The 19,595-nt window shown below is 41.2% G+C and overlaps 1 protein-coding gene across 1 annotated transcript; it reads left to right on the top strand.

The window, feature by feature from the left end:
• Positions 1–9,464: 9,464 nt before the first annotated feature.
• fitm2 (fat storage inducing transmembrane protein 2) lies at positions 9,465–16,986 on the top strand (the record flags this gene model as incomplete). The annotated part of the gene is made up of 2 exons (XM_079239541.1): positions 9,465–9,637; positions 14,633–16,986. The coding sequence occupies 2 exons, from the start codon at positions 9,465–9,467 to the stop codon at positions 15,240–15,242; spliced, it is 783 nt and encodes a 260-aa protein (XP_079095667.1). The 3' UTR covers positions 15,243–16,986.
• Between the last annotated feature and the right edge of the window lie 2,609 nt (positions 16,987–19,595).

Raw genomic sequence — 19,595 nt, 5'->3', positions numbered from 1 at the left:
AAAAGTTGTAGGTTGTTGTTTAGAACCAAATAACTCTGCTGAAAGACCAAAACTGCAACCAGAAACACAAAGATGTGTTTTCGGCAGGAGGAGGAAACGTCTGCAGCAGATGGTCAAGCTCCCACAGAGCCTCTGCTCTGACCACACAGATTCAGATGGGACCCGTCGCACTAATACTCGATTATTTCAGTTTACTGGAAAGTTGCATGGAAGCCTGTTCCCCTAAAACATTTAAAAAGGCCTGCAAGATATAAAAATGAAGAATTAACAGTTCAACAACTCCTCCCCTATAATAATGACAAAGAATGGATTCTGTCCCTTTAGTTATTTGATATCCAGTTAATATCAAATCTAGCAGTTTCACACAGCAATGCCTCATACTGTACTATTATTATTATATGTACCAAACAAGAATAAACATGTCAGTAACAAGCATCACTATTTCCAGTGTTACACACAGGTTAATGTAAATGGTGGGGGGATTTCTTCCCCTACCGTCTCCACACTCCTGGTCCCAGCTTTAACATCCAAACATGTTCCAACAACACTGTCGAAATGTAAATACAGAAAGTAAAGCACAAGACATTACATCTGTATTTAAAGGTTCAGTTCCTGCTGAATATAGATCTCCCATGAGCCTTTGCAGTCTTCGCACACTTGCAACTTGAATCAGGGGAAAAGTGTCATTAGGACATTAAATCCATGTCAAAGCTTATTGTTAAACTTTGTCATTTAAGAATAATTTTCTCTTCTCAAACTCCGGGACATGAAATTTCCTCTCTGACAGAAACATGTTCATTTATCTCTGCTCATCATTTTTATCACCTTGTACAATGTTCAGTACTGGAAACAACTAATATTATACTATCATTAAACATGTTTCTACAAAGCATGAAAGAATAATCACTCATAAAAAGTTAACATTCAAGCTGAACAACCTAAAGAAAAAATGTCAATAGATCTACAAGTGATTTAGATCTCTCCTTTTCCATGAACCATCTGAACAACTGATACACCAAAAGCTGACACGCTCAGTTCACCTTTCAAACCTTTTCAGAGCATAAAGATATTTTCAGATGTCTCCTCATTATGGACTGGACATAATCTAAATGTTTTCATCTTAAAAGTATTAAAACTGTACCTGAGTGTAGTGCGAACAAGCAGATCCAGTACATCTGTTGGGGTAGGAGAAGTGATGCCTCTCCTGGTACCAGGACTGGATCAGTTCTGTGATGGACTGGTACCTGTCACATCCAGCACATCATTCATCAGCATACAGGCCATGCAGCAGAAAACATCATGAGACTCTGAAGCTTTACCTTCCTGAAGTTACTGATAGGTTTTGACCCACATATTTCATGACATGTGTCGGCCCGTGATCCCAAACGCAGTGGGAGGCCCAGGAGCTGGCGAGCTTAGCGAGTCCTTCGTCCCAAAGCTGGAAGAGAAAAAGACAGAATGACAGCTTGGATCCTTTTCCTCCTTCCAACAAGAACCAAATCATAAAACACTGAAAGTCAGTTCAGGAGGAGTCACGGGAGGGTTCATTCATTCATTCATTTTCTAAACCGCTTTATCCAATTTGGGGTCGCGGGGAAGCTGGAGCCTATCCCAGCTGGCTTTGGGCAAAAGGCAGGGTACATCCTGGACAGCTCGCCACTCCATCGCAGGGCCACAGGAGGGTTTGAGGATGTAAAACTGGAGACTCCAGACTTAAACTCAGCTTAACAAACCAGTCTGGTTAGCTCTTTACCATCCAGTTCACTGGATTCTTTGGGAAAGATGCCGGTCCATTCATGGATTGTTTCAGAAAGAGTCGGGTCGTAAAGAGTTGGAAAGAGTCAGGCAGGCATGCCGAAGATTTTCTGGTCCATCACCATGCTAGAACTCTACTGGTTTTCTTTTGACATTCAACTAAATGTCTCTTTTCAAAGAATCCAATACAAGTCAAACAGCTCCCGTTCAGTTGATTCTGCTTAATTTCATTTTTAGTTGCTTTATTTATGTTTCAGACCGCCTGCTTAGCTGGCATTTAGATCCTCACCTCTGCTGCTGTCTTACAGTTCTGGCTGCTAGCTCCCAGCGATGGAGGCAGAATCGCTTCAGGATGAATCCATATGAACATAATAGAGTATATGACCTGTAATATTTTAATGAAAGTTACCAGAGTTGGTGATTCCTGCCACAGTAAAATCCTCCTGCACCAGTAGTGGGAGCAACAACATCTTTAGAAATCTCAAAGAACCTGGGTGTTCACCTAACACCATAGCAAATCTGATGGGAGTAGTAAACCTGATCCACATCACCAGACTTTCCATTATGTCCCAGATGTGTGTGTTCCTGGTTGTTCTGGGCATACTCCTTATTTGGGTTAGAAGGACCGCCCAGCTCCTCACCATGTACTCCATATCAGCAGCAGGAGGAACGACCTGAGAGCGCACCAGGTTGTGGTAGTCCAGCAGGGCCGTTATCCCTTTGGGTGAAATGGCCCGCCTACATCTGCTGCGAGACACACCAGAGACCATACTGAGGTGGACTCCAGATGGAGTTCTGGTCGTGTTGACAGGTTCTACGGGTCCTGACGGCACTGCAGCAGGAACTCCAGTGTGAGGCATTGTCCAAAGGGTGACAGCCAGGAGGAGCTGAGCAGCAGCCTTCTGAGCCTGGAGGAGGCCGCATCTCTGAGGAGAGGAGCAGGAAATATCATCTTCTGACTGATTAGAAGCTGTAAATAAATACAAACACACATGTCTCTTATTGGTAAATCTGTTTTTTCAGGGTCAGCCAGCTTCACCTTCACAAACATCTGGATTTATAACTACATAACAACAAACCACAGTTTATCATCCCATCCCATCCCATCCCATCCCATCCCATATCATATCATATCATATCATATCATATCATATCATATCATATCATATCATATCATATCATTTCATATCATATCATATCATATCATATCATTTCATATCATATCATATCATTTCATATCATATCATATCATATCATATCATATCATATCATATCATATCATTTCATATCATATCATATCATATCATATCATATCATATCATTTCATATCATATCATATCATATCATATCATATCATATCATATCATATCATATCATTTCATATCATATCATATCATATCATATCATATCATATCATTTCATATCATATCATATCATTTCATATCATATCATATCATATCATATCATATCATATCATATCATATCATTTCATATCATATCATATCATATCATATCATATCATTTCATATCATATCATATCATATCATATCATATCATATCATATCATTTCATATCATATCATATCATATCATATCATATCATATCATATCATATCATATCATATCATATCACAGTGTGGCAGAAAAAAATAAAATAGAGCATTATGTACATACATACTTACACACACACAAACATATTTATAAAAAAAAAAGATATATATATATACATATATGTAGAGAGAGAGAGAGAGAGAGAGAGAAAGAGGGAGAGAGACAGATAGATAATATAGGCTCAGACCAAAATATGTGAAAATGAAACCTGATAACATGGAGGTCCTAAAAAGAAATTAAGTGGTCAATCAAGTTTAATTAAATCCTTCAGAACTCATTAAAATGCAAACTGTTTAATCACAAGAATACACTTTTTTCAAACATAAATTCATAATTTCTGTTGATTTCTTTTAAAAAAAAGAGATGAAAAGTGTCTTTTACCTTCATTGGAGTGGCTTTTCACCGAACAGATGCAGGCAAGCAGCAGCTAGAATGAGGCTCTGCAAACAATGTCAGTTTTCATGTGTGATATGGCCTTTTAACAGGACGCACACACGACTACATGCACACCCACATGCAAAACCCCTTACAACCCCCCAACACACACACACACAGGTCACTGCTTCTGCTTCATTTTGTGTACTTTACAGAAAATGACCCAGAACCTGAATTCATGAGATATTTAACTCACCATGCTGTGACTTTTGTCATAGTTGTGTGTCACAAAAGTCTGACACTCCGCAGTTCTACGACTCCCAAATGACTCACAACCAATAATAATGTAATAATAACCTGATAATAACTAAGAGCACTTTTTGCTGCTCTGCACTGGGAAGTGAAGACAACCACTGACACCAGAACTCAGGGAGACCCAACGTTAAGAAAGTTTTCATTTTGTATTTAGTGTTTTTCATGTGACTGGAAATAAAGCTGCAAGCCAAGCAGTTATGTGACTTTCAGACTAGGTACAGCATTTACAGGACGCTGGTCCATGACAGGTCAAACATGGACAAACTGACAACCAGCAAAACTAAAAACTTTAGTGACTTCAGAATCACTCGCTGACACAAAATATGTTTGCAGAAAAGACAGATCTTTCTCGTCAGGTGATGCTGCACACACGTCAGGATTTATATGTAAACAGAATGAACTTCAGTCTTCAGTTCAGCTCACATCCCACATAGGAAAAACTTCATCACTGTAATTCTGAATGAAATATCAAAGCAAAACATGTAACATTTTACATGTAAAACATCTTTACAGAATTCAGATGATCACAGGAAGTTCTGGCAAAATTCAACAAGCTCACAAGCTGAAAGGGAGTTTTTTATTCCTGCTGCATCATTTATGGCTGCGGAGAGTTTATTTTTTATTAAGGTCCATGCACTACAAAATCTCAAAAGCCACACTTTTGATATAAAAAATAAACAAATTATCAACAAATCACCAGCTCAGCCTCGGTTCCTGTCTGTCGGTGGATTTTAAAGAATCAGAACCAACCTGCATTTTTGTGTCTTTTATTCTTTTTAATTCAACCTTTATTTTACAAGGCAAAACATAAAAAACAGATTATTATTACCAACACCGGCCCGGTCAGAGCCAAGAAACACTTGATGAAAACGGAGAGGAATAAAACACAGAGAACAAAAATACAAATACTGTTTATAAGATTCAGTATGTCTCATCAATAATTATATTAGCATATATTAGTATGAATTAGTTTTAAATTGTGGTAAAACATTTACACGTCTTTAAAAACAGAGTTCCAGAGGTATGGTTCAGTGATTTTCCAGAGTGAGATTCAGTTTGGGAGATGTGCAGCAAGATGTGAAGACTGTGCTGAACTTTGCAACTGAGACTGGAGGCAGAAGATGTCTTAGATGTAGAGGTGAGTGACCTGGATCAGACTGAACCAACAAAAATTAGGACGAGTATGTGAGGAAGGTTATTTAACCTGAATGAAGCACTTGCAAGCAGCCTGGTACCAGATGTGTCCACGATCTGAAAAGTTTCTCTGAACGTATGTTGGTAGAATGGATCACTGTGATCAGATGAAGGGAAGATGATCTTTTAGACATACGTTTGGAAGAAGATGGAAATAAAGAATTAGTTCTCTTTAAAAAAAAAAAAAAAGTTTTATTTTTACATTTGACTGGAACATATTTATGTGATGTGAGAAAAACGGTCCATTATCGAGTTAACTCCCTGGTATTTGTAGATTCTAAGAACACATCCACACCGAGATTAAACTATTTAGATTTACAACAAGTTTTTCCACACAGACGGAGGTTTTTCCAGAACAGTGCACATCCACATAGTCCCTGGTAAAACGTTGCAGTATTAACACCAGACCAGTAAGTGGTGATGCAGCATCCAGGAGCATGCTCAGAAGTGATTGCAAACCCCTGGAACAAAGATGCAGAAGAAGATGATGTCAAAAATTCTAAATGTTGAAAAACTTAATAAATGAGGAGGATGAAGTGCTCTTTGCTGGATTCAGCTCACAGCTGTGACAAAGATGCCAAATTCTGGATTTTTATGGAGTAATAACTTTATTATTTAAACATTTATAAAAAATCAACATGCCATTTCCACTGATTAATTTCTTTGTAATAACGTATTTGAAGAACTTGAGGGGAAACCCGATGGAGGAAAGATGGAGCTTTACTCGCTGCATCCTCATGGAACGATAGTTTGGGAACAATGACAGTGACTAAAAAGAGATTCCAGTAATGTCTAATCTTTGTGATTAAACTGAATAATCCACTGAATCAAAGGGTTTTCAAGGTCTGTACTGTTTGGAATTAAATGCAGATGCAATATAAAGTATAGAATCAACACCTGTTTGGTCAGGTGAGCTCTATGAAGTCTAGCCTATACAGGCTGTGGTGTACTGTCACACAGACTCTGCAGAAGGCTGCAGACCATGTGTGAAACGGACACACAGCACACTGCCTCAACCTGGCTTCTTCTTTATTATACCCGCATGCTTTCTATGAAAGATTAGTTTGTAAAAAGGTCTAAAAGTTAGATGGTCAGATTCTTCTCTGCAGATGAGCAGCAGGCTGGATGAAGGATGACCATCCTGGCTGTGAAGTTCTTTTCAGTGTCCAAGGTCTAAATTTAGCTGCAACCCACATACGTGTCAGTTCTGTCACGTAGTTGATACTGAAATAAAGATGAAATAAGGGAGAAATGCTGAACAGGAACATTAAACAGACCAGTTTGAGGGGTAAAGGTGAGCAGAACTGTACAGTACTTAAAGAACTTAAAGAAGAAGAAAAGGTCATCCATGGAGCTGAACCCCCTCCTCAGTCTCAGCTCAGTGTGATTGATTGCAGTGTGATTGCAGCAGGATTTACTGCACAGCAAAAAGGAGTCCAAATGAAAAAGTAGCACCTTTCAGAAAAACAAATAAAGTCAGAATACAGAGCATCGCGTAGTTGTGGCACAGTATGCACACGGCTTAAAGACGTACTTGCAAGTGTTGTAAGTAAAATGCCAGTAAGCAGCGAAGTTTCTACATTGCCGTCAAAAACAGTTTAAACCTGGAGATGTGCTGCTGCCGTCAGGTTCAAAAGGAGCAAATACTTTCCATGAAATGGGGAAAGGCCTCTGTTTCAGCATCTGATGTGGTGTTCTACTGGGAATAAAACAGGGTTGATGACGCCATTGTACTCTGTTTGGATTTATTTACATTTTACACCGAGTCCTAAGGTTTTGGAGTTCCAGTTTGTTTGTAATATTGACGTATCAATAAAAGTGATGGCAGCTGTCAGGTTGATGACTTTCTATGCAGGGGACTTAAAATAAAGATTAAAAACTCTCCAGCACACATTTCTAAAAATCTTCCTAAATAGAACAAAAATACTTTGATGCTATTTTCTATAGTTAATGTGTTAGATTAATTAAAAAAAGAACTGATCACATCCAACATTCATACAAATGTTTATACCTGATCAATAGTTTTGTTCCTCTCCTGCAAGCTGCATATGGCCCCAGATCAGTTTTTAATGCTTTTGATGTGTTATATAAATCACGTTAAACTCTCTTGTACATAAAATGTGCAATAAAATAAACTTGCTTCACCTTTATCTGTTAACTAAATTTACTAGATTTCCCCACTTGTAGTTCACCTTTCCGGACAGCAGGCGGCAGTGTTGACTATGATTTACAGCCTTTCAGTCTGCTGTCACACACAGAATATGAACAGTCAAATCTCTGAAATGTTCCAGTCACATGACAGAACATTTCTCTCGTGTTATATATATATATATATGTATATATATATATATATATATATATATGTGTGTGTGTGTGTGTGTGTGTGTGTGTGTGTGTGTGTGTGTGTGTGTGTGTGGTGTGTGTGTATAATATATTAAATATATATTAAATTTATGTGACCTAAATCTGCTGGTTGTTTGTGGTATTCCCAGACTGGTGACCTGTTCAAGGTGTTCCCGATCTTTGACCAAATGGTTGTGACCGATTCCAGCTCCTCCCCTGACTTTTACGTGGAGAGTAACGAACAAAAAGAAATCTGTAGCTTCAGACTTCCAGCAGCAGTTGTTGTAATCCATACAGGACATAAAAGCAATCACAACTTGTAGCGATTTAAATTCACACACTAAACATGCTAATTTGATATCCTAATGATAGATGAGAGTCAAAGATAGATTACAGGACTCAAGGGAGATGGCAGGGATATGCAAAAACATCTCATTTATTAGGTGGAAGAAAGTAATATTTGATAAATAGGATCACTGAAGTTGAGTGAAGTGGGAAGTAGAAAGACAAACTTAAAGTTGAATATAGATTAACCTGAAAAATGTTTAACTGAACATGTGCTAAAATGTACAAAGGGGGAAGATGAACAGGACCAGAATTCCCCGTGGACAGAGGAATCCAGAAAAGCTTTTTAAAAAAGTAGAGCTTTCAAAAAGACTAAAATGTTTCACAATTACATCAAAAATAAAATTCTTCATGCATAGTTTCAGAAATAAGTAAGAACGAAACAATGCTGAAGGGCAGATCCCAGCCTAATAATGGAATAAGATATTAAGAAAATGGGATTTATTTTGTTATTTATTCAACTTAAATTTACTTGTATCTTTAAGACAGACAAGAAAATTCAACCAGGCAGTGTGATCTGGTAAATGTTTATTCATCATGACATATGATTTATTTGCTGGTATCAGATGTTGGTCTGTCAGCACAATTCTGGCCTGATCAAGATAAGAGAAGAATTTAAGATTCAAGTTACTCAGATTATGTCATATTTACGTGCATTTAAATCTTCCCAGACCTATAAGTTGCCATGCTATTTACTAGCAGATAAGATGCAACCAGGTAAAAATGTCTTGGAACAGAGCAGGTGGAAACTTCAACAGTTGCATGCTGTATGATTCCTCTGTGGTTATTTTACCTGGTGTTCTTCCAATTTAACATTCAATGACACATACAGAGAAGAAAAGAAAAGGGGAAATTGTCAGAAATCAGAACAGTATGTGAGACATGTAGTTTATTTTTTGTGCTCTTGCAGTGGAGGAGTTCATCTTAAGTAAGAACAGAAAAATTTCTGTTATGTTTCAATAGAATTGGAAAGGTAGCTTTTATTGTATTGCTGTTTTTATTTTATTTAACTTTATTTTATATTTGATTCTTATTATTACATTTCTTTTTATTTTAATTCATTCTATTTAATCTTATCTTTTTTATTTGCCTTATGTTATTCAATTCCTATATAACTTTTTATTTAACTTTATTTTGTATTAGATTCTTATTAATACATTTTTTAATTTTAATTTATTTTGTTTTTATTTTATTTTATTTAATCTTGTCTTTTTATTTGTCTTGTTTTATTTAATTGCTATTTCACTTTTTATTTCACTTTATTTTTAATTTAATTTAATTTAATTTAATTTAATTTAATTTAATTTAATTTAATTTAATTTAATTTAATTTAATTTAATTTAATTTAATTTTATTCATAGGTGGCAGTAATACATCCTAAACACATCATGCTGGTTTCAAATTGTTTCTTTAAAACCAGAAAAGAAGAAGATGGCGCAGAAGAAGAAAGATGGGAACTGTGATTGGTCAGCTTCCAGTGACGTCAGAAAGACGTCTTCCCGACCCGGCCTGATCTGCACCGTCAACATGTCCGTCATGGATGTCATTGTGGACCGATTTGTGGGACTCTGGAGAATTCCTGCGATCCGCAGGAATTTCCCGTGGACATTTCTTCTCATCTCAGTCGTGGGATCGATCCTAAAAGAGCTGGAGCTCGTTCCGCAGACGTATTTCAGTAGCAGCAGAAACGTCGTAAACATGTAAGAGGAGTCTGTCGGTAGAAAGAGAGCAGCTGAAGATTTTATAACTCACTTTATGAAACTACCTGCACCTGTCTGATCCAGGGTCTGAACCAGGGTCTGAACCACGGTCTGAACCAGGGTCTGATCCAGGGTCTGATCCGGCAAAGTCATGTAGCAGAATGAATAGGTGGAGGAAAGACAGCGTCGTCTGCTGAAAATGGGATTTATTTTCTCATATATTCAACTTAAATAAACTTGTATCTTTAAGACAGACAAGAAAATTCAACCAGACCGTGGGATCTGCTAAATATTTATTTCCATCATGACATATCATTTATTTGCTGGTATCAGATGTTGGTCTGTCAGCACAATTCTGGCCTGATCAAGATAAGATGAGATATATATATATATATATATATATATATATATATATAATGTGTGTGTGTGTGTGTATGAATATTGTTTATAAATAATGAATATGAATAATGCTTTAAATAACAAAACGTTTAATTTATATATATATATATATATATATATATATATATATATATATATATATATATATATCCTCTCCCTGAGCCGTCACCTTATCGTGGTGGAGGGGTTTGTGCGTCCCGAAGATCCTAGCAGCTATGTTGTCGGGGGCTTTATGCCCCTGGTAGGGTCACCCATGGCAAACAGGTGTCTAGGGGAGGGACCAGACCAAGCACGGCTCATAGACCCCTATGACGATGACAAACCTGGGCATAAATGTTCCCTTGCCCGGACGCGGGTTACCGGGACCCCCCTCTGGAGCCAGGCCTGGAGGCGGGGTACGAGAGCGAGCGTCTGGTGGCCGGGCCTTCGCCCATGGGGCCCGGTCGGGCTCAGCCCGAAAGGGTTACATGGGCCCCACCTCCCGTGGGCTCACCATCTGCGGGAGGAGCCGTAGGGGTCGGGTGCAATGTGAGCTGGGCGGCAGCAAGGGGCGGGGACCCTGGCGGTCCGATCCCCGGCTGCAGAAGCTGGCTCTAGGGACGTGGAACGTCACCTCTCTGGTGGGGAAGGAGCCTGAGCTTGTGCGCGAGGTTGAGCGGTTCCGACTAGATATAGTTGGACTCACCTCGACGCATGGCTTGGGCTCTGGAACCAGTACCCTCGAGAGGGGCTGGACCTTCTTCCACTCTGGAGTTGCTCATGGTGGGAGGCGCCGAGCAGGTGTGGGCATTCTCATCAGCCCCCAGCTTGGTGCCTGCACGTTGGGGTTTACCCCGGTGGATGAAAGGGTAGTTTCCCTCCGCCTCCGGGTGGGGGGACGGGTCCTGACTGTTGTCTGTGCTTATGCGCCGAACAGCAGTTCAGAGTACCCACCCTTTCTGGGGTCCTTGGAGGGAGTGCTGGAGGGTGCTCCTTCTGGGGACTCCATTGTTCTGCTGGGGGACTTCAATGCTCACGTGGGCAATGACAGTGAGACCTGGAGGGGAGTGATTGGGAGGCATGGTCCCCCCCCTCTGAACCCAAATGGTGTTTTGTTATTGGACTTCTGTGCTCGTCATGGATTGTCTATAACGAACACCATGTTCCAGCATAAGAGTGTCCATATGTACACCTGGCATCAGGATTCCCTGGGCCGCAGTTCAATGATCGACTTTGTAGTCGTATCGTCGGACCTGCGGCCACATGCCTTGGACACTCGGGTGAAGAGGGGGGCGGAGCTGTCAACTGATCACCACCTGGTGGTGAGTTGGCTCAGATGGTGGGGGAGGAAGCCGGTCAGAGCTGGCAGGCCCAAACGTGTTGTGAGGGTCTGCTGGGAACGTCTGGCTGAGTCCCCTGTCAGAACGAGCTTCAACTCCCACCTTCAGCAGAGCTTCGAACATGTCCCGGGTGAGGCGGGGGACATTGAGTCCGAATGGGCTGTGTTCCGTGCCTCTATTGCTGAGGCGGCCGGCCGGAGCTGTGGCTGCAAGGTCGTTGGTGCCTGTCGTGGCGGTAATCCCAGGACTCGTTGGTGGACACCAGCAGTGAGGGATGCTGTCAAGCTGAAGAAGGAGTCCTATCGGGCCTTCTTGGCCTGTGGGACTCTGGAGGCAGCTGATGGGTACCGACGGGCTAAGCGGCATGCGGCTTCGGCCGTTGCCGAGGCAAAAACTCGGGCATGGGAGGAGTTCGGCGAGGCCATGGAGAAAGACTTCCGGACGGCTTCGAGGAGATTCTGGTCCACCATCCGGCGGCTCAGGGGGGGGGAAGCAGTGCTCCGTCAATACTGTGTACAGTGGAGATGGGGAGCTGCTGACCTCAACTCGGGACGTTGTGGGTCGGTGGAGGGAATACTTCGAAGACCTCCTCAATCCTACCAACACGGCTTCCCATGAGGGAGCAGAGCTGATGGACTCAGGCGTGGACTCTCCTATCTCTGGGGCTGAAGTCGCTGAGGTGGTCAAAAAGCTCCTTGGCGGCAAGGCCCCGGGGGTGGATGAGATCCGCCCGGAGTTCCTTAAGGCTCTGGATGCTGTGGGGCTGTCCTGGCTGACACGCCTCTGCAGCATCGCGTGGACATCGGGGGCAGTACCGCTGGATTGGCAGACTGGGGTGGTGGTCCCCCTTTTTAAGAAGGGGGACCGGAGGGTGTGTTCCAATTACAGGGGAATCACACTCCTCAGCCTCCCTGGTAAGGTCTATTCAGGGGTCCTGGAGAGGAGGGTCCGCCGGATAGTCGAATCCCGGATTGAGGAGGAGCAGTGTGGTTTTCGTCCTGGTCGCGGAACAGTGGACCAGCTCTATACCCTATTTGGGGTCCTGGAGGGGGTATGGGAGTTTGCCCAACCAGTCTACATGTGCTTTGTGGACCTGGAGAAGGCATTCGACCGTGTCCCCCGGGGGCTCCTGTGGGGGGTACTCCGGGAGTATGGGGTACCGGACCACCTTGTACGAGCTGTCCGGTCCCTGTACGACAGGTGTCAGAGCTTGGTTCGCATTGCCGGTAGTAAGTCGGATTCGTTTCCGGTGAGGGTTGGACTCCGCCAAGGCTGCCCTTTATCACCGATTCTGTTCATAACTTATATGGACAGAATTTCTAGGCGCAGCCGAGGGGTTGAGGGGATCCGACTTGGTGGCCTCAGGATTGGGTCCCTGCTTTTTGCGGATGACGTGGTCCTGTTGGCTTCATCTGGTCGTGATCTCCAGCTCTCGCTTGAGCGATTCGCGGCCGAGTGTGAAGCGGCTGGGATGCGAATCAGCACCTCCAAATCTGAGACCATGGTCCTCAGCCGGAATAGGGTGGATTGCCCCCTCCGGGTTGGGAGTGAGGTCCTGCCTCAAGTGGAGGAGTTTAAATATCTCGGGGTCTTGTTCACGAGTGAGGGAAGGATGGAGCGTGAGATCGACAGACGGATCGGTGCGGCGTCTGCAGTAATGCGGGCTCTGCGCCGGTCTGTCGTGGTGAAGAAGGAGCTGAGCCAGAAGGCGAAGCTCTCGATTTATCAGTCGATCTACGTTCCTACCCTCACCTATGGTCATGAGCTGTGGGTCGTGACCGAAAGAACGAGATCTCGTATACAGGCGGCTGAAATGAGTTTCCTCCGCAGGGTGGCCGGGCTCTCCCTTAGAGATAGGGTGAGGAGCTCGGTCATCCGGGAGGGGCTCAGAGTAGAGCCGCTGCTCCTTCGCATCGAGAGGAACCAATTGAGGTGGCTCGGGCATCTGGTCAGGATGCCTCCTGGACGCCTCCCTGGTGAGGTGTTCCGGGCACGTCCCTCAGGGAGGAGACCCCGGGGAAGACCCAGGACACGCTGGAGGGATTACATCTCTCGGCTGGCCTGGGAACGCCTCGGGATCCCCCCCGCAGAGTTGGCAAATGTGGCTGGGGAGAGGGAAGTCTGGGCTTCCCTGCTTAGGCTGCTGCCCCCGCGACCCGACCCCGGATAAGCGGCAGAAGATGGATGGATGGATGGTATATATATATATATATATATATATATATATATATATATATATATATATATATATATATATATATATATATATATATATATATATATATATAATGTGTGTGTGTGTGTGTGTGTGTATATATGTGTATATATAAATTAAACATTTTGTTCTTTAAAACATTATTCATATGTTATTATTATATTATTAGGAAAACTGAAACAATGCAGCCCTTCTCCAAAGAAAGCGTGTTTTCATTTATGCTAAAGTTTAAATTATGTTAAAAGCTGAACATCTAGTTGGTGAGAGGAGATGATCCTGATGAGAAGGATGCTGGTTTCACTCTCACTTATACTCTCCATCTATCCTTCTCAGGGCCGGATTAAAAGTGCACAGGCACCTGGGCCCAGAATGTTCCAGGGGCCCCCTTCCCCACAAATTGTAAAAATTGTGAATGATATACTGTGAAACGACATTTCTAACATCTCCCAGCCAATTGTACCAATAGCAATACACTATTGGTAGTGGTGTAACTATCTGGCTTTTATGTACATTTTGTTTCATGTCCAAACTGCTGGTGTTTGCCCTACGTGGGCCCCATGTGGGCGTGGGCCCCTGAGCCTTTGCCCATAATTCCCATTAGATAATCCGGCCTTGATCCTTCTTTTTAAGTTTTTAACAGCAGGTTAAGAGAAGTCTTCATCATGCAGATTAGAGTACTGATCAGATGCTTTATGCTTGGATCTGTGATTACACTGGAAGGATCAGATAATCTGACATCTTTGTATGAAAACCTGTCAGCTGCTGATCAGGAATTCGCCCCACTTCTGTTTAACATAGTTGACCATGGAAACCACAGTTGAGTTTGATCACATTATCTGTAATTTACAAAAAAAAACTTAAAAGAATTGTAAATGGGTTCACATTTGAAAGTTTTCTGAGGGAATGTGAGTACCATTGGTGGTATGGGTACCACAGTTTGAGGCCATGGCGCCTATCCTGTTGTCTGAAGAAACGAAGCAGCAGATTAATGTTCATAAGTGATGTACACTGTGTTGCTACAGAACAAGTTTTGTTCCTAATGCCACTTTGTTTCTCCTCTAGATATTTCGTCAAGCTCTCGTGGGGTTGGACACTGTTACTGCTTACACCCTTCCTCCTCCTCTCCAACTCCTCCTTCAGTAGCAGTGTCTCCTTCTTGTGCCGCCGACTGTCATCTCTGGCGGTGGCAACGCTTATCTGGTACGTCTGCACGGAGACCTTCTTCTACATCGAGGATGCCACTGGCTCTTGTTTCGAAAACAGCGCCTTCAGTGTTGTGAAACCGGAGTTTGTGTCCAAAGCTACCTGCAGGCGGGCCGGCTTTCATTGGCACGGCTTCGACATTTCCGGCCACTCCTTCATCCTGACGTACTCTGCCCTCCTCATCATGGAAGAAACGGCACCAATGGCCTTCTTGAGGACAAGCAGCCTGTCTGCATACCTCATTGTGGTCCTCAGTCTGTTGTATGTGGCCTTGAATCTGATTATATTCATGTGGGTTTTGATGTTTGCTTGCACCTCTGTTTACTTCCATGACCCATCACACAAGTTGCTGGGGACCACGTTGGGCCTGTTGGGTTGGTATCTGACCTATCGGGTTTGGTATCTGAAGCCTTTATCACCAGGAATGCCCCCTCAGCGCCAACCTAAAGAACAGAAACAACACGCTTAAGCTAACCCATGCTACCTTCTATATATGGTTGTTGATTTTACATCCATAGTCAAAACAAAATACTAGCCAGGAATTTTTCTGTATCTGGGTCCATGATATTTGAAGCTATTTTGAGTTATTCCGTCCTCACAGGAAGGTTGCTTTGTATGAGATGACTGACCTGCGGTCCTGCACTGTGTTTAGCAGCTGCTGATCCCAAAATGACTCCTGGTAACCCGAGATAAAAGCAGGACTGCCCTGCTGTCCTGAAGGAGTGCCACAAAGAGCCCAACGGCTTAGCAAGGAGCAGTTCAAACTGGTTAGATCACTACGGTACCCGATGCTTCACACAATGCTGAACAAGCCGTTTGAGGTGGATTTATCTCAGAGTAAACCTTCTGGACCATAATTTTGTGCCTAATGAGGTTATTATATGTTCAACTCTACATTTTCCAACAGAAAAATACAAAAGCTTTTAAGTTCGAGCAGTTTTAGTTTTCTGATGTGTAATTATCTTATTAGAAATAAGGCAGCAGGCACTGAGGATGTAGTAGTCGTTTAAATAAACCTTATATTACCTTAGATTTAACATTTGCCTTATTTAGAGCATGGTTGTCTTGTTTTACTGGAATATTTAATCTTTTTCTTCACACCTCAGTGTATTTTGAGCAGAATCCAGGAATCCTGACTTGAGTGCACCCCTCAGTTTCAGCCTCTGGCTCAGACTTGCCGTTTGCTGCCTCACGCTTTACTCATGATTTTGTTTGAGTGGGAACACTTGAATGTTTACAGCACTGATGATATGTTGATATAAATGTTCATAAATCTTGACTGTATGTTCATAAGGGACGTTGTTCCTCAGAGAGCCCCCTCTCATCCTACATGTAGGATTTAAAATGAGTTTTTTCCCTGCTATAAGTGTTGCAGTGCGCTAACTGCTGTATTTACAAATGCAATGCTGAGTTTTAAAAAGTCGGAAATATGACTGTATAAATATGAAATCTATTTTTAAACAGTTTGATTTGTTAAATGTCATATTTAGAAAGAAAAATGAAAATATGTAAAAGCTCTATCATCAGAAATATACAGAAGATGGAAAGTTTCACCTAAAAGATGAAGATTTTTTCTTCTTTTGTTCTAATATGCAGATGAGTTTTTTACTGATCATGTACCTGATTGTGCTTTTCTGCTGTTAACTGCTTATTGTCCCACAAAAAGTTATTTTTTTAACCTGTATTCCTGATGACTGCTGTAAATACTCAGCTGTCCGTTGGATGTGTATTTGTGCAAGCAGTCTCATTCCTGACAGGGACCGCGTTCAGCTGTTGTAGGACATTACTTCCATGTTCCAGATGTGTTCCAGATGTGTTCCTGTGAGGCTCAGACAACTAAAAGTTTTCTGAAAGGTTTTTTTTTTTTGTGTAAACTGTGTAACTTACAGTAATGTTGTAATAACAAAAACTTTCTCCAGACTTTATGTTCATTATTTATTTGTCATTGATGGCAATTGAATAAATTAAGGCTTATGAACAAACATCATAAAAAGCACCATAAATAAATGCATATATTTATATATATATAAATATAAAAAATAAAAAGTAAAAAATATCATTGTGAAACTTAATGGCCACAAATCACGACTAAGATTTCTTGACGGAAACTGTGTGTGATCCCGGAAGGACAGACTGGACCCCTCGGGTAGCAGGACATTGGGGGAAGAGATGGAGTGCTGATGGGTGTGTTTGCTGAAATGATAAATGACTATATGCTCTAAACAGTTGCCTGGTTGTGACATTTCTTTGTTTATCAGTGGCATCTGCTTTTTGTCAGTTAATCAAAAAATATGAATGAGAATCAGTAATTCAGTCGAGTAACAAATGTTTCAGATATACAAGTAATTTGCAAATACACAGAGCATTTTACAGGTACACATCCCCTTACTCATTTCAAACATAATTTATGTGTATTCTAACATCTTTTGTCTTGAGTGATTCTGCTGATTAAGAGCAGTTTGAAACCAAATTGGCAGCCTATTTTCAGTAAATTAAGGACTAATGGTGTCCTGCACTTTCTTCTTTTAAAGAAGACACAGCCATGAAAAGAACAATGAACTCTTTGGTTCAACATTTCCTGCTTGGGATGTTCCAATGATACCCCAAAATGACAGAATGGAGCATGGACTGGGAGTCCTCCTTGCAAGAAAACCTGGATGACCAGACAGCATCTCCAAAGCCCTCATCACTGAGTAAAACATGGAGAACAACATGCCTTATCCAACAGCACACAGACTGCATCAAACTCTGGCAAGTCTAGCAGTGGAGAAAGAAAATAGTCTTTATAACCCCTAAGCTTAATTTTAAAAAAAAGAAAAGATTTTTTTGTGAAATAAGGGTAATAATGAATAAAAAATATCCATCTGTAAAAACATTGCTTCATCTGTTGGCAGGAGAAGGTGACAAACCGCAGCAAAATCAGGTGATTTGTGCTGAGACAACAAGCGGCACACTGAACAGTGCAGGTGCTTCAAATGTTACAGTTAGCAAAGCAACATGGAGAAATCTGTGGTTTTACCAAATTATAAATTCTGCTTCCCGAGTGCTCTTGTCACTGTACACCTGTACACCCTGGAGCTAATGCAGAATTAATCATTTCACTAAATGTACAGCTAAGTGTAACTTTTCAAACACCACATTTCTCAGTGACAGTGGACCACGGTGTGTGTGCTTGTGGTGATATGAATCATTGTTGAGTGCTCGTGTGTGTTTTATTGTGGTCTGGTACATTTTTAATAGATAGCTTGATAGTTAAAAAGAAAAATATGTTGATAATAACAAATAGTTGGTCTAGTTCATAGGTCGAGTTACAAGGTTCAATACAAGGCTAGTTAGCTTAGCTTCCATTAGCTTAGCAGCCTATTGGCTTATCTACTGGCTAGCTTAGCACAAAGACTGACAGGTGATCAGGTTGTGGGAAACAAGTCCTGGGTTTAGAGTGACTAAGCACTTTTTTATAAAGACATTTGTTTTAAACAAATGTTGACACATGAATTTTCATCTGTTTCTCTTAGGGACTGGACGTGTGTGTACTTATCACTTTTTAATTATGTAAGAGATACGTGTGACTAATCTTCCTCATTTAAATAATTTGTGTTGTTGCTGTCTTTTATCATATTTAGCGCAGAATGAATTTGACTGTGGTCATTTAAACCCTACCATATAGCTTACAGGCATTTCATACATCATGTAAACTATCAGCTTACCAAATAAAAATGAACAAAAAATAATCTGCTGCACCATAACTAAGGTTTTTGGCCTATTTTTAATTTGAAGATAGCAGAAAATACCAAATCCTTGGTCATAGCCAGTTAATGGAAAGTAAACAAAGTTTTAAAAGTTATAATAACTCTGTATAGTCATGCGGTGTGTTATTAGGTTGCATTTGTTTGACAAAATGAGCAAGAATTTTATTTCAAGCCATCTGTATGAGAAATGACCGGAAGAAGAAACGAGTTGAATAGGCTGCCATTCGCAACAGAGCTGTGTGGTTTTCTAGGAGAATGAATTCACATCTTATGTGGAACAAAAGTTCAGTGACAGTATGACACATGAAATACACAAATTGAATCTTATCAAACTCTAGCCAGCAATCATAATAATAAAAAAATAAACCAGCCCACCCCGCACCCCATCACTTACAATAAATACTTATCTGAGTTCATTGGTAAACTTTAAGAATGCCGAAGTTCTCGAATGAACTACAGCATATTGTATGTTAGCTTTGTTAGCTTCCGTGTTTTCCAGTCTTCATGCTAAACTATGCTAAGTTATGCTAGCATTCACCTTTTTGAAGCCTCTAACTTTATACAAACCACTGGGTCTGATGCAAGAAGACTCCTAACGTTTCCAAAGTATTAAACTATTAAACTTATCCTCTCATCTTTTTCCTGGCAGTTTTTGGCAGCACAGCACTACATTAAGTTTGTGTAATGTATGTTTCCCTGTGGCTTTAATCGTTAAACCTCAGGCGAATGGAGAAAAATAAAAAGTAGATAATGATTAGAATACTCGCATGCTGGTTGGTGTTGCTGTGTTTTATTGGGCTTCTAGTTTAAGATCTCGGTGTAAGTGGACCCACATGCCTTCACGAAAAGTTCAATGAGCAGAAAGTTTCCAAAACATCTGAAGTTATGAAGGCATTTACTACCAGAAAATGTGCTGTAAGGATCTTCCTAATATGGAATGTTTTAACATGTCTTTGTTCACCGGGTAAGTAATAGTGTTCTCTATATAGATTCATTATGTTTTTCCTGCAGTCATAAAACGTTACAGAAAAGTTGAAACATCACACAAATACACATACATTTAACACAACAAC

Source organism: Telmatherina bonti (assembly GCF_933228915.1).
Source record: "Telmatherina bonti genome assembly, chromosome: 4".
Classification (NCBI taxonomy): domain Eukaryota; kingdom Metazoa; phylum Chordata; class Actinopteri; order Atheriniformes; family Telmatherinidae; genus Telmatherina; species Telmatherina bonti.
Note: the sequence above shows the minus strand (reverse complement) of the source record. Positions and strands in the feature narration are given on the sequence as shown.